This window comes from Chinchilla lanigera, unplaced genomic scaffold, assembly GCF_000276665.1.
Source record: "Chinchilla lanigera isolate Chin_1 unplaced genomic scaffold, ChiLan1.0 scaffold00011, whole genome shotgun sequence".
NCBI classification, from domain to species: Eukaryota; Metazoa; Chordata; class Mammalia; order Rodentia; family Chinchillidae; genus Chinchilla; species Chinchilla lanigera.
In genome coordinates this window covers 18,502,892-18,529,611 of record NW_004955412.1, presented here as the reverse complement: position 1 = coordinate 18,529,611, position 26,720 = coordinate 18,502,892, and the positions used below count along the sequence as shown (strand labels likewise).

General features: G+C 56.3%; 2 protein-coding genes across 4 annotated transcripts; both read right to left on the bottom strand.

Moving 5' to 3' along the window:
- Positions 1 to 326: 326 nt before the first annotated feature.
- Positions 327 to 6,143, bottom strand: Tagln (transgelin). 2 transcript variants are annotated; one of them, XM_005378201.2, is made up of 5 exons: positions 5,986 to 6,143; positions 1,924 to 2,115; positions 1,645 to 1,822; positions 1,260 to 1,362; positions 327 to 881 (listed from the first exon to the last, which is right to left on the bottom strand). In XM_005378201.2, exons 2-5 carry the CDS (start codon positions 2,101 to 2,103, stop codon positions 737 to 739), a joined length of 606 nt encoding a protein of 201 aa, XP_005378258.1. In that variant the 5' UTR covers positions 2,104 to 2,115; positions 5,986 to 6,143; the 3' UTR covers positions 327 to 736. The 2 variants fall into 2 exon arrangements, with proteins under 2 accessions (XP_005378258.1, XP_005378259.1); XM_005378202.2 differs by lacking the exon at positions 5,986 to 6,143 and adding an exon at positions 5,816 to 5,910.
- A 1,801-nt stretch (positions 6,144 to 7,944) lies between these two features.
- Sidt2 (SID1 transmembrane family, member 2) lies at positions 7,945 to 24,159 on the bottom strand. Of its 2 annotated transcripts, XM_005378196.2 has the most exons (27): positions 23,517 to 24,159; positions 21,471 to 21,592; positions 21,046 to 21,210; positions 20,912 to 20,957; positions 20,421 to 20,522; positions 20,233 to 20,316; positions 19,391 to 19,490; positions 19,129 to 19,194; positions 17,730 to 17,823; positions 17,329 to 17,381; positions 17,037 to 17,048; positions 16,597 to 16,668; positions 16,343 to 16,414; positions 15,180 to 15,298; positions 14,845 to 14,918; positions 14,687 to 14,753; positions 14,119 to 14,192; positions 13,854 to 13,977; positions 13,440 to 13,557; positions 12,872 to 13,008; positions 12,655 to 12,763; positions 12,310 to 12,386; positions 12,088 to 12,134; positions 11,740 to 11,845; positions 11,073 to 11,183; positions 9,467 to 9,580; positions 7,945 to 9,376 (listed from the first exon to the last, which is right to left on the bottom strand). In XM_005378196.2, the coding sequence occupies exons 1-27, from the start codon at positions 23,697 to 23,699 to the stop codon at positions 9,314 to 9,316; spliced, it is 2,511 nt and encodes an 836-aa protein (XP_005378253.1). In that variant the 5' UTR covers positions 23,700 to 24,159; the 3' UTR covers positions 7,945 to 9,313. The 2 variants fall into 2 exon arrangements, with proteins under 2 accessions (XP_005378253.1, XP_005378254.1); XM_005378197.2 differs by lacking the exon at positions 17,037 to 17,048.
- Positions 24,160 to 26,720: the final 2,561 nt, after the last annotated feature.

Sequence of the window (26,720 nt, the reverse complement as noted above, 5' to 3'; positions counted from 1 at the left end):
TTGATTTTCTCTTTTCACAGCAACATTTTGTTAAATTTTTTTCTGCACAGCTTTTCCAAAATAAAGACCTTCCAAACAATTCTGCCCCTCCATCTCCCCTCCTTCCGCCTCCCACAGCTAACTCGGTTGGCTGGGTTGCTCCCCATCCCCGAGTCCTTGAGAGTCCCCATCCTCTCCCAGGCCCGTTCTGACCCCCTGGGGTCCTGGGGGCGTGAAGGGCCCTGGAGTGAGGATAGCAGCCAAGGACACACATAAATCCCGGATGCCCCCTGCTCCCTGCTCAGCAAGCAGACGTGACCGGTGAAAATCAAACTCTGCCAGCCAGGCCTGAGAAAATGTATATATATATTTTTTCCATTTTGAATTTCAGCCCCAAAAATATTCCAGGAAAAGATGGGGGAGGCTGAGCTGGGTCTCCTTCAATGGGCTTTTGCTGCCAAGGAAGACAGTGGGCTTGCTCCACACCCAGTAGCAGCCCACCTGCCCCCGGCTTAGCCCCGGGTGCGCGGAGAGCGAGTGGTGGGGATGCGGCTGGGAGGAGGAGCCGGGCGGTGGTGCTGCGGGGTAAGTTGGGCTGAGGCTGGGGGAGCTGCCCGTGTGCAGTCACCTTTGCCCAGTGACAGTCTCAAAGCTTGGCCAGGGCTGAGAAACTACACAGGTGTGGGGGGGCCGTCTAAGCAGGAGGGCGGCAGCCAGGGAGCTGCAGAAGCCGGGGCTCAGGCCGGGCCCTGCCCCTCTAACTGATGATCTGCCGAGGTCGCCCGTAGCCTGTCATGCCGGCCTGGGAGGCCCCTCTGTTGCTGCCCATCTGAAGGCCGATGACATGCTTTCCCTCCTGCAGTTGGCTCTCTGTGAATTCTCTCTTGTGCTCCTGGGCTTTCCTAAAGGCAGGAGGGACCGGGATAAACCGTGGTGAGAACTTACTGATACTTTCCTGCTGTTCTGTGATCCCTCTCGCTTTCTAGTCCACCCCATTCCCTTATTTCAGTGAGCACAGAAGAGAGGAAAGGAAGGAGCCAAGAGGTGAGAAGAGGGCTGGGGTTGTAGCTCCGCGAGGGCGCTGCGCAGCCTGCGTGGACCCTGGGCTCCATCCCCAGCACTGCAGAAAATAAAAACAGTGAATGGCCCACTTCCTCTCGTCCATCACCTGGTACCTTCCTGACTCTGCTTCCCCTGATCATTCTCAAGCTGCCAGCCCAGGCCGCCCCTCCCACAGAGAGAGCCCAGCACAGGGCCAAGAGTCCCCAACGGCCACGTACTTCATAAACCAGTTGGGGTCGCCACGGTAATGTCCATCGTTCTTGGTCACTGCCAAGCTGCCCAAAGCCATCAAGGTCCTCTGCACTGCTGCCAGGTCTTTGCCTATGGGAAGAAAGAGCAGCCAGGGGATGAACTTCAGGACTGAATAGGTAGGATTCCAACCCAGGGCCTGCTTGTTCAAAGAAATGGCCAAACAGCCGGCACCATGGGCGGCTTCAGTGGATCCTACAGAAAGTCCTTGTGAGTATGTGGCAGGCCCTCACCATCGCCTGCTCTGCACAGGCCGCAGACACCTGGCTGTGGGGTATTTTGATCACTCCCTCCCGTGGCCCAGAATCCTGTTCACCTCCTCACTGCTGTCCCCAGCCTCCTGTTCCTCTGTACCTTCAAAGAGGTCAACCGTCTGGAACATGTCCGTCTTGGTGACGCCATAGCCCTCAGCCGCTTTCAAAAACTGAGCCACCTGCTCCATCTGCTTGAAGACCATGGAAGGTGGGTTCTCAGGCACCTTCACAGGCTTGGAGCCCTCAGGATACAGGCTGTTCACCAGCTTGCTCAGAATCTGCCAGGCAGAGGACGCAGCTTGGCATTCACTCAATTCAGGGGCCCTGTCCCACGACTCAGGATGGCCCGCCCCTGCCCTCTTCCCAGGGTGCCACTCACCACGCCGTTCTTCAGCCAGACCTGGAAGCCCAGGCGCCCACGGTCCGGGCGGCCCACATCAGAACCACACTGCATTATGATCCACTCTACCAGCCGTTCCTCCAGCTCCTCGTCATACTTCTTCTCAATTTTGGACTGCACTTCACGGCTCATGCCATAGGAAGGACCCTTGTTGGCCATGATGGGGCAGAGCTAAAGCAGGATAGGGGAAGGAAGAGAGAGGGTCACAAGATCAGGGAACAGCTCTGCTTTCACTTGTGCCAGGCAAGCCCAGCTCTGTGCAGGGTCCCCAGCCATCCTAGACGAGGATCACAGCACTTCCCCTCTAGGCCAGAGGTCTCTCTGAACTTGAACAGCAAGGAAGAAGTTTTCAGATGATGGAAAATCTAGAGCAGGGGTCTATAAACTGTTCATGTAAAGAGCCAGACAGAGCTGAGCATAGTGGCCCACTCAGGAGGCTGAGGCAGGAGGATTGTTGTGAGTTCGAGATGAGCCTGGGCCACAAAGTGAGCGGAAGACCAGCCTGAACTGCATAGTGAGACCCTGTCTCAAAAAAAAAAAAAAAAAAAAAAAGAGCCAGACAATAAGCAGGGTGTGGATGGTGGTGTACACCTGTAATCTCAACACTGCTCTGGGAGGCTAAGGCAGGAGGATTGCAAGTTCAAGCCCAGCCTGGGTCCTGGATTTAATTTTCAGTTCCACAAAAGAAGAAAAAGAAGATAAACAGAGAGCAAATATTTAGGCTTTGCAAGCCATATTTATGGTCTCTGCTACTGGATCATGAAAGCGGCCATAGACTATGTGTAAACAAACGAACATGGTTGGCACAATAAAGCTTCATTTACAAAAACAGACAAAAATCAGGCGTGGTGATGCACACCTGTCATCCTAGCACTTGGGAGGCTGAGGCAAGAGGATTGCTGTAAATCTGAGGCCAGCTTGGGCTACATAGTGAGTTCAAGGCCACCCTGAACTACACAGCGAGACCCTGTCTCAAAAAAAAACAACACAACAGGCTGGATTTGGCCCATAGCCAATTTGACAACCCCTGGCCTAAAGCATTTTTTCTTTGCCAACACTGGCCATAGACGCCCCGGAGCAGTCTTCCAGAGTACAGATCGTTCCCCAAGATCAAGCCAGCAAGTGTCTTTATCCAGCTAGTTATGAAGTCACTTACTGCCTCCACCTTAACAAACAAGGTGCCCCTAACTTACTTTATGCTCTGGCCCAGAAGCTGGAAATACAAATTCAGTGCTTTGCCAGGCCCACCCAACCTCTGGCCCGCAGCTGAAGAGGCTCAGGCTTACCCACACCTGGCAAGATCTAGGAAGCCACCAAAGCCCGAGCGTTTCTTGGCAAAGCCGCTGCATTTCCTCAGGGGACCCAGCGGGAGAGGACTGCTGCACTCCCCCACCCCCACATCCTCAGGTTCTCGCCACGGCAGTAGTTTGAGGAATCAAAAGTCAGAGTCCTCCAGGGATATTCCAGAGCCAAGAATCCGGGCCGGAGCATGGGAAGCCGGCCCGGGCGCCATGCTGTCCCAAGGGCTGGGGCTGGCATTGCTCAGGAGGTCCCTTGAGGAGAGGGGCAGGCTGTGGGCTGCTAGACAGACACAGGCAGGACACAGGGTTGGTTTCTGCCCGGGGTTTGTCTGAACAGCCTTCCATTGGGGGACTAAAGGAGGCCAATCCCAGCCCCTGCTCTCAAAGAGGTCAGAGGTGGGAGGGCCATAACAGGTGAGGAACGGAGACAGCAGGCATGCTCCTCCAGCTTCTACCTGGGACAGCGGAGACCCTCTCCCCACCCGCACCCCCGTGGGAAGCAGAGCAAATACAACCACACTCTGGTCCCAGGCCAGCACCAAACTCCATGTCCCGCCCTTAGCAGGACAGCCTTTCCCAGCTCGAGTTCCCGAGCTGTGCAGTGGGACAGTGGGATCTAAAACACAGCGTCTGGGGAACACCTCGCGCACTGCCTGGGCTCTAGCAACACTCCTCTAAATGCCAGTCTCCCAGAGGTGACAGGCAGCCGGCCAGCCTTTGGCCAGGCAAGGCATGCAGTGAGCAGCCTCCCGCTCCAGCCTGCACCCACCTCCAATTCATTCCTGAAGATCAAGCTGGGGAGAAATCATGAGAACACCTCAGCTAAATGGCAGCCCTAGGCCACCTCCCTTCTCCAAGTCTGTTTCCTTATCTGTGCAGTGGGGGGTGGACCACGGCTGAGGACACGGTCCTCCGAGCCCTGCGAAGGAGGCGGACCCTGTGCCCTCACCATGTCCTGGCGGTGATGCTGGAGAACCCATAGATGTCCTTCCCTTCCTTACCCGGTCTTATGTCCCACCCTCTCCCCTTCTGCCCAAGGACTTCTGCACGATGAACTGTGGTCAAAGACCATAGGGAGAGCTGGGTGTGGAAGCGCATTGTAAATTCAAGTTCAGCCTGGACAACTTAGCAAGACCCTGGCTCAGAAAGACACAAGTCAACTGGGGTCAAGTATCTTCGGGCAACCCTTCCTGGCCTCCACTCAGCCTGTCTCCACCTTTGCCCTGCCATCCCAGCCAGGCACACACACCCTTGGGGGCCAGGGGGTCCCCTGCCCCACCCACCCGCCCTCTCCTCTGCCTTCCCCTCCCACACCACCTGCTGGGCACGGGAGGAGCGCACGGAGGGAGCGTGTCCCCAACCCACAGCTTGCTTTCTCAGGGTAAGGACAGACACTGTGAGTCAAAAGGTCAAGGCTCACGGTGACGAGAACAGAACAGTGGAGCCCTCACTTCTAGAGACAACATTTGGATTTTGGTCAGAGCAAGGGAGGGCAAGGAAACGTGCTCAGTGCACCTCCACCCAGCACCACCCTCCCTCCACATCCGGGAAGAGTCCCAAGGAACGCCGTCGAGTCCTCTGATGGACTCCGCCCCAGGCCCACCTTGCAGCCACTGGGGGGACAGGAAGGGAAGATGGCAGCAGGGCAGCCCACCAGGGGCATTTGGAGACAGAGGGACAGAGGCGCAGGAGAACTGCGGGAGCTTTGGCTGTGTCCTACTCCCCTGCGGCCCCTCGCAGGCCTCCCCTCCTCAGGGCAGCCCTGTAGACAGGGTGGGCATGGAGAGAGGAGCGGGCAGAAGCCCAGAACAAGCAGCTCCAGGAGTCACTCAGTCCTCAGCACCACAAACACAGCCAACAGGAGGACACTGATCCTGAGCGAGGGGCCTGGAACTCCAAGGACAAAGAATAGACGCCCTGCTGCCGAAACGCGGCCCATCCTCACTGCGAACCTCCGAGCGGCAGCTGCAAAGGTCAACCACCCAGACCCTTTGGGAAGGACTAAGGGGCCCAGCCCTGCCCAGCTGCCACCCCAGATCTCCTCCCTGGCAGTGGCCACACACAGCCCTTGCCTACAGCAGGAGGGACCCCCTCTCTCAGGCTGCAGAAGGAGCCGGATGCAGAAGGCAGCCCCTCCAGCCTGGCCCTGCAGTCTGCCACCCTGGCCAGTCCTAGGTCACAAAGCTCTGTGCGGCTGGGGCTGCAGTGCTGTGGCAGAGCCCATGCCTGGCACGTGCAAGGTCCTGGGCGAAGAGTTCTATGTCCTTCCCACCGCCTCAAGGGCTACAGGGCAGTCAGTCCTGCGCTGGGCAGCAGCCACTGCTCTCCAGAGCAGCTGAACCCACGGCCCTCACCTCCGCGGCCATCCTCGTGGGGAGGCAGGCAGAGCCCAGGGCCAACCAGACAATGCCTCGAGCCAGCACAGCCTGCGGATGTACTGTGGCTGCGCTGGGGAGCCTCCGTGCCCCGGCTGTTCCCACGAGGTTCCTTTACACCACCCAAGTCACCGTGTGGACTTCAATGAGCCCTAGGCCACGCAGTACGAGATTGGACCGGGGACCCCGTCCCACCTTCCCGGCTAGCACGGGCTCCTCTTCTGGGGACTTCTGGAGAAGAGGCACCTTCGGAGCCTGAGAGGGTAGGCTTCCTAGCAGGGAGCACAGCGAGGGCACTGCAATGCCCTGCCGGGGACACACCCTTTCTACCTTGAGCTCCAGCCCAGCCTCCCCCAGGCACTCACGGGGTTCGTCGGGCCGCAGGAGCGAGCGAGTGCAGTCTCAGCTTCCGAGGAGAGCCGGTGGGCAGGACTCGGGGCGCTGGCTGGGTGAGGGGTTTAAAGGGCTGCCGCCGCGATGATGTCAGCCTCCCCCACCGCTCGCCCCTCAGCCCTCTCCCGGCAGGAGGAGCCCGGCCAGACCCCCCACCCCAGCACCCCCCCAGTGACTGCGCACAGGCTCCATATTTGGGGAAAGACACCAAGTTGGAGCAGACCGCCGGGGGTGCCCGAGACATTCTCTGCATGCTTTGGAGATGGAGCTGCCGGGTGGGGAGGCGGGAGCCGGCCGGGAAAAGCCTTTTATGGGCAGGACCGTGAAGGCCTTCCCTGCTGTCGGGACTGAGACTGTGGGACTGAGGCTGCTCCCTCTTCTCGGCTCCCTGCCCTCTGAGGAGTCCAAGACAATCCTGTCAGAAAGAGAGGGGAACTGGGCTAGGAAGCCGGGGATCCCTAGGGTTTATGGGAGACAAACCAGCCCCTTCTCTGAAGAACCAGCCTTTACCAAGGCCATGCTCCATGCTAGACACTTGGAAAATGCTCCCATTAATACTGCAAAGGCATAGTCAGTCACTGCCCCCATTTTACAGATGAGAAAACTGAGGCTCAGAGTACATGTTCCCAAGGCCACATGCTGAAGGATGAGTTGCAGAAATCGGGTCCCTGCCCAATCGCAGGTGCCAGAGAGTCCATCACACCATTCTTGCAGTTGTAGCACCTGCTCAGGTTGGGGAAGCTTTCAGTTAGGGGGTCTTGAGTTGAGATGGGGTTTGAGGGTTCAGTAGCAGTGGAGTAATCCTGGCCTCATCCAGAGGGCACCTAAGGTCTGGCAGGGCTAAAAACACTAGGGTGGGTGGCTCAGAAGTCTGGCTTGCCTCTTACTCACACCTACCTGGAAAACTAGACCCATCACGCCAGGAAGGAGACCCGTTCAGATCTTGCTTGTACCTGGCTGCAGGGGTCTTGAGAAAGGAGAGGTTAGGAAAGTGGGAGACTTCCAGTGGAGTGTCTGGGCTGCCCACCCTGTCCTAGGCGCCGTGGCAGAGAGGACCTAACACACCCACTATACACACAAAACACACACACACACACACACACACACACACACACACACAGCTGGCACCCCCATCCGTGCCAAGCGGGGCTCCCTGGAAGGGGCGTGCCTGCTTCAGAAGCTCTGCCCACACAGGCAGCCTTCCCTAACTCCAGAGCCTGGTGGCAATAAAGCCATAGTGCCCCCCAGTGGCGCTGTAGGGTAGAGCAAGGAGAGAAGCTGGAGGCTGAGAAAAGCCCAGCCTCCTGGATCCCCGCCCCCACCCCCACCCATCCCTGTTTGTGTCCTGAGCTCTCCAGACTCTCTGGCCCCCAATTTTGATCTTTTGTAGTCTGCTCAAATCAGGTCAGAGCCTTCCACACTGAGCTACATTCCCAGTGTGTATATTCTTTTTTTGAGACAGGGTCCTGCTAAGCTACTAAACTGCACAAGCTGGGCCTCAGTCTCCCAGAGTGTGGGGATTACAAGCACGCACCACTGTGCCTGGCCGATGGAGGTTTCAAAACTCTACCTGGAGCCTGCCCACCATCCACCCTGCCTTGCCCTTGCAAGCCAGGAAACGCTCAGCAGAATGAAGCCGGCCTCAGCCCGGTGGGCAGGAGCCAGGAGGGCAAAGACAGCTACTATTTGCCAGGTACAGGGAGGATCCTAGAGGGGAGATGGCACAGCAAAGGCTTTTCCAATTCCTAGCCTCTGCCCAGCAGTGTCTGCCACCGTGGCGGCCCTGGTAAATGTTTACCAAGTTAATGCCGTTGTGTGAGATAGAGGAAGACACGGGGAAAGGAGGTCCCAAAGTGCGACGAGGAAGATCCAGCCCAACACTCACTCTCAGCCTCACCCGGGACAGGAGAGAAGACGCGGGGCCCAGGAACTGCATTTGGTTGTCTTTATTGAATGCACTCATTCATAGAAAACAACACATCCATAGCATGGAGACATAAAACGGAGCTCTGAAAAGAAGACCCAGGCCAGCCTCCTGTCCCAGCCCAAGGAGAGCTTTTATAAAAACATGTCGGGGAGAGAAACCACTCCCACCCCAAGGCAGAGACCCAACCTGATCACCCCCATCCTTGGCATCTGGAATGGACCAAGTGGGGCGAAGGGAACCAAGGACCAGAGCAGCCAGAGGGCCCAGGCTGGGGGACCCCGTGTAAACTCCAAGGCTTCTGTGTGTGCGTGTGCCTGACAGGAGCTGGCTGAAGGCTGGACGGACTTCAAGGCCAGCCCTGGATCCCGGAGCGAGACTGGGACTGGGGACACACAGGGAAATGGCATGTCACTTCCTTAAGCCCCTTTCTAAGACAGGCACTGGGGCTCCTGCAGCTGTGGAGGAGGCAGGACGGGCTGAGCTCTGTGCACCACCCTCCTCTGCCCCTGGACATTCTTGGGCAGTGTCAATGGCACTGAAAGGCCCCATCTGGGGCTTGGCAGGACTGAGGACTCGGAAAGGGACGGACCAATTGCTTCTCCCTCCAATCCTGGTGCTGGCATCAGCCTGGGAGGCGTATGAGATGAAGAGACGATCTCCGAATGCAGCCCCTCAAAGGTGGCTCTCAAATGGAGCTAAACGCCACTGCTGAAGAGCCAACCTGTGCACAGGTGGCGGGGAGCCTGCCCTGGGCCTCTTGCAGGCCTTAGCACCAAAAGCCTGGCACCAGCTGGCCAGCCCCCAAAATCCCACCCCTGTATCCATCCTGGCTGACCAGAGGGCAGTGATGGCAGCGAGGTACAGCCCCAAAGAGAGGGGGCTCTGCAGCAGGACACAAATCAGACCTCAGACCAGGGTCCTGGAGCAGAAGTGGGAAGAAAGGGCTCCAGGTCCTGGGCTAAGGAGGACGGGAAGGGTGGGTAGAATGCAAGGTATGAAAACAGAGTGGGCATCCCCTTGCCTCCTTCCTCCTTCAGAGGGACAAACAAGAGAACCAATGGACAGATGGACGGACAGATGGACGGACGGACGGGGGCCTCCGGGGGGCCCCAACACTGAGAAGAAAGCAGCAATTTGGCCAGTGTGTGGGCGTCGGGGAGCAGGCCTCCTCCCTGGCAGAGGGCAGCTGCAAGGCTCACTGCCACCCCAGGACCGTACCGAGTCTGGCCTGGGCTGGACTTCATTGTCCCACCGCCATCCAGTGCTGGGCAGCAGGGCTGGGGCTCCCAACCCCAGCACCGCAGAGGCGCCCTGGCCGGTGGCAAAGAGGAGCTCAGGGCCCCATGAGGTAAAGCAAGGGGCCCCAGCTCCTGCTAAAAGACATAGATCTTGTCCCGCTGCACGGTGTCCAGGTCATCATCCAGTGTCAGCAACACCTGGGGGCAGACACCAGGTCAGGCGCAAGGGGAGGGGCAGCCTCTGCCCCTCTCCACCCTCCCGGCTCAAGCCAGGTGCAGCTCGCGTACCAGGAAGGACCCAAACATGGCGATGGAGGACAGGAAGTGCCAGATGTCATGGTCATCAAAGAAGTCGAGGAGGATACAGTCCCGATTGTGCTCCCTGGACTCTGCAGGAGTTTTCTGTGGGAGGAATGGGGCAGAAGCCTGCTGACCCTGCTCCAGGGAATCCGGGGGGCACCTACTCCTCCTCCCAGCCCCAGGCAGAAAAGCACTCGTTCTGATTTATCCCTGACCCTCAGCCAGCGAATCCACGAAATGGCCTTTTGTTACGTGTTGCCCCAAGTTTGCCGCTTCTGTCTTCCCTTTTCTTTCGCTCTCATCCTCCTCTTCACCTCCCCCTCCTTTTTTTATATTCAGGATCGAACCCTCTTCAGACCTTTGCACTGAGCTATATCCCCATCACTTCTTATTGGGCAGCAGGGCTGGGGCTCCCAACCCCAGCACCGCAGAGGCGCCCTGCCCGGTGGCAAAGAGGAGCTCAGGGCCCCATGAGGTAAAGCAAGGGGCCCCAGCTCCTGCTAAAAGACATAGATCTTGTCCCGCTGCACGGTGTCCAGGTCACTCTCTAAGTTGCCCAGGCTCCTCAAGCTTGCAACCTTCCTGCCTCAGCTTCCCAGAGTGCTGGGTTACAGGGGTGCACCAGCACGTGGCTGCTTCTTTCCCCTTCCCACCAACAGAGGGCTATGAATACCTGGAGTCACCTCAGAGATGCGGAACTCACCGCCCCGCCTCGGCCCCACCCCTGCTCTCATCTGTCCTCCAGGGTCACCATTCCTCCAAAGTATTGTTGCCCAGTCACACGGCCGGCCTCAGGAAGCCAGCAGTCGTGCTCTGTGATACTCAAGGTCCTCTCCGGTCTACCACAACCTCTACTTACATCTACTGGTCACCTGTGTGCCTCTAGCTCTCTGTGCTATGCCGAGGCCAGACAACACCAGGGCCTGCCCTACGCAAGGAGACGCAGTCTCTGCATAGTGGCCAAATGTGTACGTTCACTCGCCTCCAAATCTACCTTTACCTTCCTGTCTCACCTCCACCCTTCAGTTCATGCACTGTAAAGAGCAAGACATGAGCTCGGGACTAGGAGTATGTGCACAACACACGCTGAGCGTTCTGAGGCCCAGGCTTGATCTTGAGCACAGAAGAACAAAGAAAAGTATCTCTCTTAAACTAGATTATGAGTGCCTCATAGGCAGACACCTCATAGGGGAGACCGTGGCAAACCTAGCTCTGACCACAGGTTGAAAGGGTTGCCACTCCCTGCTGTGTGCCCTGGGGCAGATCACTTGGCCCAGGCTCACCTGCCTCCTAAATAAAATGGGGGCCATCTTCACGCTGGAATGTCGGGATATTAGGAGTATGAGGTTTGTTCTTTTTTTTCGTCTTTTTGAGACAGAGTCTCGCTATGCAGTTCAGGCCGGCCTTGAGCTCACTTTGTAGCCCAGGCTGGTCTCAAACTCACAACGATTCTCCTGCCTCAGCCTCCCAAGTGCTGGGATTACAGGCGTGCGCCACCACGCCCAGCTAGGAGTATGAGGCAGTGGCTAGGAAAGTGCTGGTCCAGGAGAAAACAGGCCCTCAGTGAGCGCAGTGAGCCAAGCTGACTACTCACCTGCCAGGTGCTGAGGCCCTGGAAGAAAAAGAAGAGCGCAAAGCCCCAGACCACGGAGGTGCAGATGATGCAGAGCAGAGGGATGAGCTTGATCCGCTCCCCGCTCCGGAGCTGGGTGGGGGTTGGGAAAGGGAAGAAAGCTGAGGGCTGAGCTTCAAGCCGGGCCCTGCCCCGCCTTTCCCAGACTCCCTCTCCTGGGGCCTCCTGGCCCAGGACGCATCCTTCAGGAAGCCTGCTCGGACTCACAGTATCTCCCACACTAGCAGCCTTGTGTCCTCACCTGAAAGCCGCCCTCACTGGGCCTCCATGTCCCCAGGACCCTGGTGCCAACCAAGGGTACCAGCTGGGGCTCCCCTCCCACACTGGAGGCTATGGGGAGGGTCACTCGGCAGGCACCTGGTCCTCACAGGCCCATGCTCGGCACAGATTTTGAGAGCCCCACCTCCTCTCAACCTTCTGCACGCACCCCCCTTCTGGGGGTGCAGCTCAGCGGCAGAGCGCTTGCTCAGCAGTTGGCTCTAGGCTCCCTGCTCCTCAAACCTTATCAGCGCAGAAATGGATGGACGAAGTCTCCCTCCCTCTCATGGCTTCCCCGGGCAGACCGTGCCCATCTCCAGCCCCCAAAAGCAGAGCAGCTACGAGAAGAGGCTCAGCTCTCCGCACTCACCTTCATGATAATGTAGAAAGCAAAGTAAAGCAGCAGGTTGCAGATGCCAATGGCCAACAAGTAGGAGGCAAAATCATTGGGGCGCACGATGAGCCCATAGGCAGCCCTGAGGGAGGAAGAGGGGATGGCAAACCAGGGCAGGGCCAAGAGCAGGAGCCCTCTCCCTTGCTCCCACACCACCTTTATCACGATGCGGGGCTGGGTTTGAGGCCTACAGAAGATTCTTGAAGGGAACAACGCCCTCTCCTAGCCTCTGTTCCTCACGCCCAACACCCCCAAGGCAGCCAGTAGCTGGCCATGCCCCCAGCTATGCCCAACCAGGCCAGCCCAGCCAATGGCCACACTCACAGCGACCAGTTGATAATGTTGCCCATGACCAGCAGCACCATGCGGTCCTGGGGGGAAGCAGAGACACGGAGACTGAGAGGGAGAAGAGAGACGGGAAGGGAAGCGGCAGGAGGCCCAAGTCAGCGAGTCCCCACCCCTGCCCCAGGTGCCCTGCTCTGCTTCCCTGCCCCACTGGAAGGAGAACAGCTGGAGGAGGAAGGGGCTGGGGAGCCGGGCAGGTACCACGTAGAGGGGTCCGCTGCACTGCCGGATGCAGTCCGTGTAGAGCACGTGGAGGATGCGGCGGAAGATCCCCCAGTCTGCAAGGAGGAGGAGAAGGTGCTGAAGAGCACAGGGCACCCCTCCTCGCTGGACCCCTGGCCTGTGCCCGCTGCAAAGCCAGAGCCTGCAGGGGGCACAGCAATGCCAAGGCCAGCTCGAGTTCCTCACACGGGGACTCCTCCAGGGCCCCCAGGGGAAGGACAGAACCCAAGGGTCTCGGCGTGTCTGAGTCCCCAAAGGCCACCCCCTCTCACTCCAGGGGCTCCCCAGCGCCCTCGCCCTGCCCTGCCCCAGGCGTGCCCTCACCCAGCTTCCAGCGGCCCATGTAATAGAGCTGCGTGCTGAGGAGCAGGGTGGCAATGATGTGAATGATGGAGAAGACGATCCAAAATGCCGTGTTCCCTTTGCCAAAAACCTGTCAGGAGGCCACAGGGGGAGCGGTGAGGGTGCCCAGGAAGGCCCCTGCGAGGGAGGGAATGTGCGCGCGCCTCGTGGGGGTGAGCACAGCGGGTCAGGCCCTCACCACGCCCAGCACAGAGAAGAAGATGACGATGGCCAAGCAGGCATAGGCGCTGTAGGCGCTGGCATTGATGTCTGGGTGCCGCTTCTGGTACAGCTTCAGCATGCAGAGTCCAGCGATCATGTACATGAAGGATGTGTCTGGGTGGGGACAGGGAACATCCACCAGGCCTCAGCAGAGAACTCCCAGCTCCAGCAATCAGTGGGGAAGAGGGCCCCGTGCCTGGTTACGTGACGTGGCGGCGGGGCGAGCTCCAGTCCCTGAACTGTCCCTGCCACCCTACTAGGTGTCACTCAGAGTCCCATGCCTCCTGACGGCAAGGACAACTTAGTCTGAGCACCCTGGTGTGCACACCATTCCTGATGGATCTGCCCTGCACACACTTATGCAAGCCTTTACACAGGAAAAGCTCAGCAGAGCCGTTTACCACGGGAGGATACAGATGTGCCATCACAGCTACCGCAGCCTTGGACTTCCCTACAGGGCTGAGTCTTGGAGATCCCTTTGGTGACCTGGGGGTGGGGCAGGGCTCAGGTGGGTTAGGCTCAGCCAAAGAGGAGGCTCCACTCACCAAACTGGAAATTGGTATAGTTGGGGCAGACGTGATAGCAAGCACTAAGCAGCCCCTCCATCATCAGAGCCGTGCCCATGGCATAGAACAGACCGAAGTGTTTGGGAATCCCACATTCCTGGAGGGGAGAACGGACGGGAGGGAGGGTGAGGCAGGAAGGGAAGAAGGGACCCAAAGAGGGCGTCCTTTGAGGATTAAAAGAAAAGGGGTGGACCCATGTTGAGTGGATGAGTAGTACAGGGAAGGTAAGGGAGGATAAAGCAGGGCAGGGCTGGGCAGGGCTGAGCAGTAGAGGGAAGGAAAGGGGGGATAATTCTGGGCAAGGCCACGCCTGCCAAAAAGGGTGGACTAGAGCCAAGGCTCTGAGTATGTGCTGGAGCTGAGGTCTCAGCAGACAGGCAGGTGCTTGCTCACCATGGCATAGAGGTCATTGCGCAGCAGGGCCCGGTTGTGGTTGATCTCCCGCTGCAGGATGATGAGCAGGAAGAGCAGCCCCAGCAGGATGTACCCCAGGTTGCTGAGGATGTTGTTGAAGGCGCTAGAAGGGGCAATTCAAGGTGCACTGCGTTGGCCTCACATGCAGACGTGTTCTCTGGCCTGGGCAGGCATTCCCAAAGCCCGCCCATTCCCGCCTGGAGCCTGGCTCCCAGGAGAAGGGGTCTCCCAGCACGATCCCCACCTGAGGTTGCCCAGTGGGTGGGCGCAGAGGAAGTTGTAGTAGCAGATGTCCTGATTCCCTGTGACATTCACCACCTGCAGAGGAAGTGGGGCTGCTAACACGCCTGGCTCAGCCCACAGCCCACACCGCAGCCTGGGCCCAAATGCGAAAGAGCACGTGCCACCATGGTTTGCATGTGTGTATGTGCCTTGGGCACCTACTTCTGAAAACAGATACCAAGTGGCACAAGCACCGCTTACCTCCTTGGGTGTGGCTGCACACCCTGAGGCATGACCATGACAGAAGTTCTTGCCCCACAGTACAGAGAAAAGAGAAGGGAAACCAACACTTACAAAGTCCCGTGACTTCTGTTCCATAACCCCCACCACACTGCTTTCAAGCTACCCCCGTTTTGCAGACACAGAAATTGATGCTCAGGGAGGTTAAGTATTTGCCCAAGGTATCTCAGCTGGCACTGCAGCATTAGGACCTAAGACCTGCACTTGTTGCAGAGCCCTCGCTGCCAGGCCCTACACTTTGGGGCTGGGTCCCAGACGGTGGCCCAGGTGAGCCAGATCCGGCTCCTCACCGTCTGGTAGGTGATCACCAGCTGCACCACGGGAAGGGCATAGAAGACAGCAATGGTGGCGATATTCCTGGGGAGTGGGAAAGCAGCGGTAAGGTGGGCAGGACCTGAGAGGTGCCCACCCACTGTGACAGGTGCCCCCATCTGCCTGGGCCACCCACCAAAAGTAGATCTGGTACTTTTTCCGCAGAACACGCTTGTCCTTTCGTGCCAGGTCAGCCACGTAGAGGTATTGCTGGGGAGGAGACACGGCGGGGGGAGCTCTATTTAGCTCCCACCCTAGAACCCATGCGGCACAGACCTAGGCGGTCCCACTGCTGCAGGGTTGTTGCCAACCAGTTGGGGAAGGAGCTGAGGGTAGAGTTAATTTCACCTGGAATCTATGCTGCCCCAGCTGAGCTCTTCTTCTATTTCCCTAACAGACCACAGGCGGGGCCTAAACACAACACCCCATCCTTAGGAAACCCCGGCAGGACCAGGCCCATGGGTGTCAGACCTTGGTGCGAATGACATTCTTGTCTGACTCAATGTCGGTCAGTGTGTCGTAGTCATCCTCTTCCACGGAGCTCATGGAGTCCAGCCGTGGCCGAGGACCCACTGGCTCAAAGGAGCGGTCTGGGAAGGGCAGGGAGAAAGGAATTGGGACAGTGAGCATAAAACTGGAGGTCAGCCCCGCCCATCTGGGGCAACTGTCCAAATTACTAGGCGCTGGGAACAGGCAAATTGTGGACTGTAGCTCAGAGCAGGGCTAGGGGTGGGCGCAGGCGCTGGGAGATGTGAGGTGCTCCTAAGCCAGAAGGGAGCAAGGAGGGGTCTGCAAAGAGGCGACCACAGAGGGACAGCCCCAGCTTTGCTCCACTCCCTGCTCCCCCGCCTGAGCTAGGGCTTCCCAGGCCAGGCCGATCCCAGGCCCTGCACACAAGGAAGAGGACTGGACGCGGTCAGCCATGTTGATTACAAGGTGCCTGGCCCTGTGCGTTCTGAGAAGACACGGCTGGGGCCGCCACTGGGTAAAAGACCCAGCAGGCCTGGGGTCCGGGCAAGGGCAAGAGGCTGCCGCTACAAACAGCACCGCTTCTTTACCCTCATCTGCCTTCCACCTTCAGAAGCTTCCTCCTGTGATCTCACCTAACCAAAGCCCCAGAGGCCAGAAGCCTGACCCTGGAAGATCAGGTAAGGAAGGTGCCGGCAAAGAGGACAGCAAACTAGGACATCTGGCCTGAGGGTAACTGAGGGGGCACCCCACCAGCACCAGGGACCACTGCCTGTCTATCTCAGAAGACACCTGAGCCGGCGTTGCTGGCATTAGATGGGAAGCCATGCACCAAGCATCTTTCCAGTCCTGGAGCCAACAGGCCCCAGTCAACTGCCCTGGCAGGAGCTGATTGGCAGCCCCACTCCCTCCCCACATCTACCCATGGCAATGCACAGCTGCCGCATCTGGCCAGAGGGGAGGCGCCGCTTGAACTGGTCGTGTCCTTCAAAGGAAAGGGAAAGTTACCAGGGAACTGGTGCGAAAAGAATGAGGGAGGAGAGGGGCAGAACAGCAGGCCCTTCCCTTGTTCCAGCATCTGGCAGAAGAGGCAACGGCTCACCGTGATGTTTCACCCAGCCAACAACGGCCCTGCACCACACACCTCGCCTGCCTGGCCCACTCACCCTGGTAACTGTAAGAGAGGTCCTCGGTACCGGTGCTGTCAACCAAAGCATCGGTGGATCCGGAGCCATTCTCTGCAGGAAACAGTAAGTGGTGAGGCACGAGGGAGTGGCCTCAGGGAAGGGGTCAGTGGGCCACCCCTATGGGGCTCTGAGAAGCTGGAAGGGCTGGGGCACCAGGAGAAGGCGCCGCCTCTTCACTACCTCAGAGACCTGGCTAGGAATGGGCAAGTGCATTTTCCAGCTTTGACACTTACCCAAGGAGCCGTAGTTGTAACCCTCGTAAGAGGAGCTGCCAGGAAAGGAACCAGCCAGGACCCGAGGGTGACCTGCAATGAGAAGTCAAGGTCACTTCAGCCTTGGAAGCAGAGAGGTCTAGCGCCAGAGGAGCGGAGCAAAGAATCCAGAAAAGAGAGCCACAGAGGAGCTGTGCCAATGGCAAAAAGTAAACACCTGTCCAGGCAACCCCTCTCACTCCCACCACACCACCTCATGCCGGAACCCCCGTGTGCCTCTTAATGGACACAAGCCACCCCGTGTCCTCCATACAGAGAGGAAGGTCAAGGAACCAACACACCCAAGCCACCAGCCATAAGGACACACAGTATCTGGCTGCCCAGCCACCTGCATCATGACCCAGGGCCTCAACTCCCTCCCCTGGACTGCAGCTGCTCTGTCCACTGCAACTGGAGCTTACCAAGGAGAGAAGCTGAGAGAGAAGGTCCCGAGCAGGAGGGAGGACAGAAAGTAAGGGAGGGTGGAGAGACAGAGAGAGAACAGAATGTTAGTCACCCCACACACGGTGAGCCATACTGCCTGAGGTGGACAGACAGTATAGACAGATACAGAACAAGCGGATCAAGTGACAGCTCGTAGGGTGTTGAATGTTATGCTCTGTCTGGACAACCCAAAGCCCCCAGCACTTCCTCCTCCAACCGTTTTCCCTCCCATGCAAACCCTGCCTCCCCTTCCAGGCCCCCTGGAGGTACCACTTTCTGGGCAGGCTCCGTCTATGGCCAGCAGAAGAGTCTTCTTCTTCTGCCTATAGGGAGAGAATCCAGAGAACAGGCAGATGGGCCAGAACGAGGATCCCTCTGTGCTGGGCCAGCCAACCTTCCTTCTATGCTCGCCACCCATTCTGATCCTTATAAGGCTGTCCTCCAACTTTGATCAGGGGTCCTCCCAGGCTGGGGAGAGACTCAGGGGCTTCCTGCTTGGGAAGGAGATTGAGGGAAGGGATCATGGCCCCAGGATGACAGACCCTCTGGGGGACCAGCCTCACTGGAGGGTGGTTAGACTACGCTGAGCGAGATCAGATCCTGCCAGGTGATCCCTGCTGTGCCCCCATCCACTACCCCAGATCAGGGGAAGCCTAACAGCTCCATCTTACCTCCAGTTCTCCCAACAGGCTAGGAGGACAGTCAACAGGTAGAAGGAGAGAAATATCCCCAGGCAAAAGAGCATCCCACCGACGTAGGCCTCGGCTGCAAGGAAAGAAGCAGGAAGACAAAAGCTTCCAACACTGCCCATCATGGCACCCAAGGGCCTTCATGATCTGGCTTCTCTGCAAAGATCATCGCACCTTCCCTAAAATGTAACGCTCAGTGTGAAATGAACAACTGGCAATTTCCCAAATGCCTCAAATTCTGACACTATTCCATCTTTGCTCATATCAATTCTTTTTTTATTTGTTTTGTTTTGTTTGAGGCAAGGTCTCACTATGTAGCCCAGGCTGGCTTTGAACTCATGGTACCCTGCCCGCCTCAGCCTCCCGAGTGCTAGGATTACAGGCGTGCACCACCCTGCCTAGCTTATGTTGCTTCTTATGCTAGAATTTTCTATTTCTTGAAAACACTATCTCAACTTAACTTTTAAACCCCATCCCAGGGACTGTGCCCTCTAGGAAACCTTGTCTGTCCTTCACTCCCACAGTGTCCTTTGCTCATCACAGCTCTCAGCGCCCTGCAGAGCAACAACCTCCCGTCCCTCTACACAGGGTCCCCTTCAGAACTGCAGCCTATACCTCCCTGTGGTGTTGCACACTGTAATTCTAGCACTCACAAGGCTGAGGCAGAAGGATCTCAAGTTCAAGGCCAGCCTGGGGCACATAGCAAGTTCAAGATCCACACAGACTATATAGTGAGACTATCTCAAAAAGAAAGCAAATTAAAAAAAAGAAAGAGATGGGGAAGGGAGAAAGGAAGGAAAAGGGAAGGGAAAGAGGGGAGGGGAGCAAAGGAGGGAGAGAAAAGAAGAAAATAGTCCTAGCACAGCACCTGACATATAGCAGGAGCCCAATAAATATTTGCTGAGTAAATAAGCCATACAGAAGAGGCTTATTTCCCCTCCTAACATAACCCCTTATTTTTACCTTCTCTTCTCCAATTTATACAGGGCCCCATTTAATCACTCAGTAAATATTTACTGAACACTGCGGAGGGGAGCCCTCTAATTTTGTTGTTAATTTTATGCTAAGCCTCATAGCTGAGTTAATAGGACTGACTTCACCAGTTCCCTTACAGAGACAGGGAATTCGAAGCCTAATGAGATCACACTGCCCGTAAGTGCAGAGTGGATTAGAACTCATCTCTTCAGGCTCGTGTCACAGACTCTGTCCCCTCCACACTGGAACCCACCTCCCTGCCAGGGACACCTGCCCCCACTCCACCAGCCTGCCTGGGTAGGTCCTTGCTGCCCTGCCCGTGCCCGGGTGGGGAACATCCTCGCCCTTGGGTCTGGGAGGAAAAGACCGGGTGGCTTGCCCATCCCACTTAGTCACCCACACTCACATGTGACTGCTTTGGACACCAGCACTGACAGGGTTTTCTGGCGGTGCCCCTGATCAACCGGTTCATCTGGAAGTAAAATGCCAGAGTGGCAAAGAAGTAGCTGCTTGGAGCTTGGGGACAGTTGGTGGCACCCGGCTTTGGAGAGTCCGGCGCTAGAACCCCACATCCAATCAGATTCTTAACTGCCACATAGACTCTCCCAGCTCCCAAGAAGCCACCAAGCAGCCCCCAACCTCAGCCAGCAGCAGGGCACAAAGCGTACCTTCCATGAAGGGGTAGAAAGGCAGGGAGCCCCCGCAGGCCTGGTCCTCAGTCTTCACCACCACCACCACGTAGAAGCTGTTGCTGGGGAAGTCTTTGCGCTGCAGGGTGAGGGACAGGAGAAGCATCATGGGCGTGGCCACCATTCTTTCCTGATATTTACTTGGAGCCAGATACTACGCTAAGATCTTTACACATGAGGGACAGAAGCTGCAGCTCTTCCTGCTTCAGCCTCCCAAGTAGCTGGGATTATGTGCATATGGTACTGCGCCTAGCTCCCATAAAGATTCCTAAGAGAAATACCATTTTACCATTATTACCTGTGTTGGGCAGATTCAGAAGTGAGCAGCGGTCACTGCCAATCACTGGAAGAACCAGGATTATCTGGCTCAAACCAAACCTACATTATGGCCAGGTGAGCAAATGTGTAAGTGTCGCACACGGCATCAGCCAGAAGAAAAGGCAGAGGTAGGCAGCACACTGCCCACCAGTTAGCTGCACAGCTTGATGTCATGAAGCAAACACATGGCTTCCCCTCCCTGCCACAGACGGTGTCTCAGGCTGTGCCAGGTAGCACCCAGCCTTGAACAGCGCCCTCATTTGCATTGTAATGAATGAAATAAAGAGAGAAGAAAGGGAATTCTGTTTTTTCCTGTCTCCAAGGGTGACCAGGATTACAGTTCAACTCACATATACTGGGGCACCCAAAGTCACAGGTATCGGAGGGCCAAGATTCAGCCTTGGATGGGGTAGGAATGGGGCACAGGAAAAGTGGGAGGGTTTGGAAAGTCACCCAGCTTGTCAGCCAACCCCGTCTCCCCAAAGGCCAGGAGCGTGTCCTACCTGCACGGTGATGGCTGCCTTCTTGGTCATGGTCTGGTACATGCCGATGAAGGCTACGTTGTTGTCAAGGTCGTAGACAGGGCACTACAGAAAAGGAGGGGAAAGGCAGATGGATGGGGACCTGGGCCCTGTCCCCTCTCTGTAACGATGCTGCGACCCACTGGTGAGGAAAAGGACAAGCAACTTACCAGGACATCCTGGATGGAGATGACCGAGCAGGGAAAGGCCTTGTAGGAGGTCACCTTGACAATCACCGAATCCACTCCCTCAGGGAACTCATACTTGAAGTACTGAGCATAGAAGGGCAGAGGATCCATCTTGCAAGGATGCTCTCTTTGCCCCCTGAACCTGGTCCCAGAATCCTCTCAGGTTAGGCTCTCCGGGAAGAAGGGCCTTGGCTATAACCAGCCCTGCTGGGCACTCAGGATAGTGCCTGACAGGCAAGAGCTGGAAAGATGGCAACCAGACTCACATCTCTGCAGGGTCCTGGTGTCTGTCCCTCACCACTCTAGGGCCAGAGCTCCTGCTTCCAGAGAGCCCCTCCATGGAGAATGCAACCACTCCCAACTTCTAGCTAGACCACATGGACCCCTCCTGCTCTCGCGTTCACACACTCCAGTTCTCCCTTGATGGGGGTGGGGGTGATGAGGATGGAGATGATGAGGATGGAGGATTTTACCTGGGGCTGGGCCGCAGTGGTATTGAAGCTAAACTGCTCCCCGGTCCTGCAGGGCACAGAAGGACCTCTATGTCACCCCCAGAGCTTGAAAGGGAAGCCGGTCCCCAAAGTCCCCCTCGCTCTACCCCACAGACCTCAGCACAAAGTCATCTATCCGGCTGACCCGCAGCTGATAGGTGGTGTTGACTGGTGACAGCGTGGATACATCCACATAGAAGAACTGGACTTCAGACTCGTTCTTGGTGGGGGGCTGACACAGTGTTCGCTCCACTTTTTGGTAGAGGTACTTGCGCTGAAACCTATAGCGCGAAGCAGAGTCAGGCCGTGCCTGCTATCCCAGCCAGCCCGCCACTCCAGAGGAGTGTGGCCCCAAGTCTTGCACTCAGGTCCCCACACTGCCCAAGCCTTAGGCTGACAAGCTCCAAGCGAACCGGCTTGACCTCCAGGCCACTGACCAGCCTTGGGCACAGGAAATGGGAGAAGTAGCGGGGCTCCTGGTGAGGTTCTGAGCAAGGACTGGCCTAGGCCAACCCCTCCCTAATCCCCAGGTCCTACTCACAGCCCTCGCAGGATTAGGGGCACCTGGAAGGACACCACAGCCTCCTTCTGGCGGACCACAAACAGCAACGGCGCTCCCTTCTGCTTGTTCAGGACGTTCACAGACACACGCACACCTTCCGTCTGCAGATGACAAGGAAAGGTCCTCACATCTCTGTCCCTGCCCCAACATAAGGCTCCAGAGACCGTGAGCCCTGCCCTCCTCCCCCATCCGTCCTGGCCAGGCTGGGAGGCCATCCACACTCCTCTGCCAGGACAAGGCCCAGCTCCGGGAGGGACTGGTGCCGAGGAAGAGGAAAGGCACGGAGGAGGCTGACTCCTGGCCACAGGTGCGTGCAGGGCAGCAGGACCTGCTCACTGAAAGGGACTTGGGTGTCTCCAGGACACTCCGTTCCACCCATGTGCATAGGATACACACACCTGCACACACATGCACACGTACACAACACACACGCACAGAACAGCAAGAAGTGATCATCTTCCTCGTGAGCCAGGAAGCCAGCGGGAGGCTCTGGTTCAACAACTAAACTGAGGCCAGGGCCCAGCAGGGATGGGGATAGGGGAATGATGTGGGGAAGGAAGAGATGCTGAAAGCCAAGTTACATCTTTAGCTCTGACCAGGAACAGGACTGTAGGGAAGTCATTTCTGAGCCTCAATTTCCCCTGCTGTAAAATGACGTTCTCATTCTTAGCTATAGAGGAAGGTACTGTATACCAGACAGCGGGAGCTTAAAAAGTCCTGGTAATAGTTGTTAATGGGATGTCAAAACCCAGAACTTAAGGTAGCATTTCTCAAAGAAGTAGACACCACAGCTCTGTATCTGGGTGACCCCAGATATAGGACTAAGAGAGGGAAGGACTCCAGGCAGGAGAAACTCACACCTCAGGGAACAGCACTGAAGGCAGATCTTGGCTTGCTAGAAACCAAACCCTCTCCATCCAGAAAAAAAAAAAAAAAAAATCTAAGACTGTCCATGGACAACTCTAGTGCTTTCTAGTAAATCAATCCAGCTCTGGGGAGAGATGAGAAAGCCAGTGGGAGACGCATCCCAGCTTCAAGAAGGCTCCCACTCTGCTCTGCCTAGGGGCCAGACTTCCCAGACCTAGCTATACCCAGTCTCAACTTCAACTTCCAAGGCTGGGAAGAGAATGCAGGGTGGAGCCAAGTACACACAGGAGGCTGAGGCAGGAGGATCAGAAGTCCACAGTCAGTTGTCTAGATAGGAAGTTCAAGACCAGATTGGACTGCACAGTGAGTTCCTGTCTTGAAAAAAGCAAGAAGAGGAAGGAAGACAGGAAGAAGAGGGGAATGAAGGAGGGGCGAGGAGGAAGGAAGAGGAGGAAGTAGTAGTAGTTTAAGTTGTTAGGGTGAGATGGATTCTTTTTCACAGGGCACAAACGCCCTTTCTCTTGCTACCCAACTTGCAGTTGGCCTTACTTCTGCCACCCTTAACTTACAAGGCCAACTGGCTTTCTGAGACAGGAAGAAGACAGAAAAGTCTTGCATTCTTCTCCCCAGAGAATCTCTTCAGCTCTGGGCCTGTCTCATCTCCTGGGCATGTCTGGACCAATCTCTCCTTGCCCTCTCCTACCCAGACCACACACACTGCCAGGTTCTGAAGGTCAGGATAGGAAGGAACAGGCCAGGCCCCCTCAGAACACAGCTGGTCGGAGGGACGGGGTGGAAGACAAGAAGGGAAAGGGACAACTTCAAAAACTATCCAGAATCGGGTGTGGCTGCAAACTCCTATAATCCCAGTACTAGGGAGGCTGAGGCAGGAGGAGGATAGCTTCGAGTTCAAGGCCAGTGTGGGCTACATAATGAGTTCAAACCCAGGCTGAACTACTCAGCGAGATCCTGTCTCAGAAAACCAAAACAAAACAAGAATCTGTCCAGATGGAGCTTCCGAGAAACACTGGTGGCAAAGGAAGGACCGCCGAGGAGGCTCCAGCGTAGTTCTGGGACGCAGCCGGCAGGACGGCTGCCTCGGTGGCCTCGCCCTGTCTGCTCACCCACTCAGCCCCAGCCCAGCCTGCCCAGCCTCACCCGGTTGCGGGTCACAGTGTGGTTGAAGGTGTAGATGTTGACCAGCTCGCTGTTGACCTCATCCACGTAGATGCGCTCGAACTCGGCGTCTTTCTGCGAGACGTTCTTGGGCCCCAGGACCCCCGCATGGCTCTCGACGGAGGCGACCAAGAGCACCAAGAAGGGCAAGCCCGGAGCGAACATGGCCCCGGAAGGGCGGCAGAGGCGGCGGCGGTGGGGGCGGCGGCGACAGGCGACAGGACACCTCCGGGACGGGCTGCGGCTGCGGCCGCAGGTTCCAGCATCTCACCAGGACCAGAACTTTAACCCCGGCCCGAGATTAGGAAACGTCCCCTCCCCGGGGCCGCGGAGGCGCTCCTGGGCCGCGAGCGGAGGGGCGCGGGGGGCAGCAGGGGCGGGGCTCTGGGAAGGGACCCCGGCTCGAGGGGCTGAGCTCGGCCCCGCGGTCCCCAGCGCCCCGCCGGGGCCGTGAGAACGCTGGGGGCGGCTCGTTGCCGGGAGCCCGGGGACGCCAGGCGAGGGGAGGGGAGAGGGAGCGAGAGGCGGGGGGCGTGATGGGTGGCGGCGATGGGACGCCGCGCGGGCGGCGAGTTGTTCGGGACGCGGGCCCTTTAAGAGCGGGCGGACGCGCCGCCGCGGCGCTCGGAACTCGGGAGAGTGAGCGGCGCAGCTCGGCGGTAAACAGCGAGGCGACCGGCCGGCCGGGCCGCTGACGTCAGGAGAAACTGACACAGATTTAAAGGGCCAGCTCCCGGCTTTGCTCTTAAAGAGGCCGCAGCCCACTAGCCGGAGAGGGAAAACCAGACACGCCTTCTCCAACCAGGCAGCAGCCTTCTGTTTCCTTATTCTGCCTGGCTTTGGAAGCACGCTTTAGAATAGGCGGATGTGTCTATGAAGGATTTCCAAGCGCTGGGTTCTTGTTGACAAATTCTTCTCTGCTCAAACACGGGGAGCCCCTACCCATCACCATCCTCATCCCCGCTGGCAGCCTCTGCCCTATTCCCGCTCCAGTTTTTATTCTGCGTTCTTAGAAAACGAAGAACTCAAAGCATTAGGAAACAGGACGGTGGACCTGCAGGCAGAGGGGAAGTTGAGGCAGAACTGCAAGTAGAACCCCGTGCTTCTTACCCTCCGCTGCAGGGGCCGCAGCTGCAGGGATGCCCTCCAAGGCTCTTTCTGCTCTTCTCTGCAAAAGCGGTTACAAATCTCACTGAAAGAGAGTGCCCTTCAGTATAAATCCACGAAAACGTCTAGGAAATATTTTGGCTCTGGGTTTAAGAAGCTTAAAGAGCTTCGTGACCTTTGAGCCAGTAATTCCACTCCTGGGACTTTGTCATAAGGAATTAGAAATACAGATACAAATGTGTGAGTTATTTCAAAGGAAACGACTTGGATGTCCAGAATGAGGGAGTGGTTGAGTGCACTGTTATCACGAAACCCTCAGAAAACGATGCTTTACACTTTACTGCACATATAAGTAGAGAATTCGGGCTGAGACACTACATAAACAGTGTTTGTTCCCAAGACAGAGAAACACAGTGAAAAAGTTGAGGCTGGGCATGTTGTGGTGGCGCACGCCTGTAATCCCAGCACTAGGGAGGCTGAGGCAAGAGAATCGCTGTGAATTCAAGCCCAGCCTGGGCTACACAGTGAGACCGTGTCTCAAAAAAAAAAAAAACTAGAAAAAATTGAAAATATTACATGTAAACTGAGCATGGTGGTACACTCCTGTAATCCCAGCTGCTCAAATCAGGAGGTTTGAGAGTTTTAGGTCAATTTGAACTACAGTGTCATCCTAATCTAAAAAAAAACCAACAAAACATCTACAATCCAGTGATTCTTCTATTCATTTGGTAATTTTGTATACTTTTGGAATGAGAAGAAAATGATGTACACAGGGGGAGGGGTTTATTTATTGGAGAGAGGGCCTCATTATTTTGTTTTTATATGTTTTATAAATATACATATGTTTAGCCGGGCATGGTGGTGCACACCTATAATCCTAGCACTTGGGAGGCTGAGGCAGGAGGATCGCCATGAGTTTGAGGTTAACCTAGGCTATATAGTCCAATGCCAGCCTGAACTAGTGAGATTCTGGAAACAAAGAACATATGTTTAGCATGCTGGAAGCACCAAATTTAATTAAAATTTATAAATCTATTACAATGTATATACATTCCATTTGTAAGATAGTATGTTTAAAAGAAGAGAAATGTAGCCACCCCTGAAGTTGTCAGACATCCTGATAAAGCCACCAAGGCCCAGGATGTTGTCAGAGTTCCCTCATGTGGCAAGATTACATCAGTCTCATCTCCTACCCCTGCCTTACTATCAGGGTATCGTTCCAATAAGCACTAGTTTACCTTATAACCAGCCATAAATATTCACTTCTGCAGTAGGTATCTAATAATCACCAGCATGGGCCAGTTACTATTCTAGCTCATGGGAAAATAGCAAATGAGGGAATTAGAGCTGACCCAGTGTGAGAACGGCATTCTTTAGGATAGACTAAAGCAAGAGGCAACAACAGGCAAGCCTTAGAAAGTCAGCTGCAAGAGTACATTTGGGATTCCTTTCCCAAGCCCTCATTGTACCAGGTATGGGGAAGCCCAGAAAAAAAGACAGCTCTTCAGTAGCTCGTTACACTCAGTCTTTTTGTCTGTGTATAGGGATGGGGAAGTGCCGGGGCTCAAACCCAGGGCCTCACGTGTGCTGATCATGTGCTGTGCCACTGAGCTACACCCCAGCCCCTGCACTCACATCTCTTGCAGCATGTCCTGTACTCTTTCCAGAACATTAAACAAACTTGGATCAGAGGACTCTCAGAGTAACAAGCTGGATCTGCATAAGCCTTGATGCAAAAACAAAGCATTCCTTGACAGGTGTGGCTGCACATCCCTATAATCATAGCACTCGGGAGGCTGAAGCAGGAGGAACTATTCAAGGCCATCCTGGGCTACATAGTGAGTTCAGGGCCAAACTGAACTATAGAATGAAATCCTGTCTCAAAAAAAAAATTTCTTTTTTAAGACCTCCTTATAGTCAGCCGTCTCATTTGGAGAATCCATGTATGGTTTCTTTTTTTTTTTTTGTCTTTTTGAGACAGGGTCTCGCTATGCAGTTCAGGCTGGCCTTGAGCTCACTTTGTAGACCAGGCTGGTCTCGAATTCGCAATGATCCTCCTGCCTCAGCCTCCTGAGTGCC

What these genes read in the sequence shown, in the direction of transcription:
- Tagln (XM_005378201.2), bottom strand. Translation starts at nt 2,103, where the DNA reads ATGGCCAACAAGGGTCCTTCCTATGGCATGAGCCGTGAAGTGCAGTCC. An exon ending in TCTGGCTGAAGAACGGCGTG is followed by an intron (nt 1,823 to 1,923) that starts GTGAGTGGCACC and finishes TCTGCCTGGCAG; the next exon opens with ATTCTGAGCAAGCTGGTGAA. An exon ending in GACCCCAACTGGTTTATGAA is followed by an intron (nt 882 to 1,259) that starts GTACGTGGCCGT and finishes TCCTGCCTTTAG; the next exon opens with GAAAGCCCAGGAGCACAAGA.
- Sidt2 (XM_005378196.2), bottom strand. Translation starts at nt 23,699, where the DNA reads ATGTTCGCTCCGGGCTTGCCCTTCTTGGTGCTCTTGGTCGCCTCCGTC. An exon ending in GCCTGTTGGGAGAACTGGAG is followed by an intron (nt 17,382 to 17,729) that starts GTAAGATGGAGC and finishes CTCTCCCTATAG; the next exon opens with GCAGAAGAAGAAGACTCTTC. An exon ending in TGGTGATCACCTACCAGACG is followed by an intron (nt 14,193 to 14,686) that starts GTGAGGAGCCGG and finishes CTTCCTCTGCAG; the next exon opens with GTGGTGAATGTCACAGGGAA.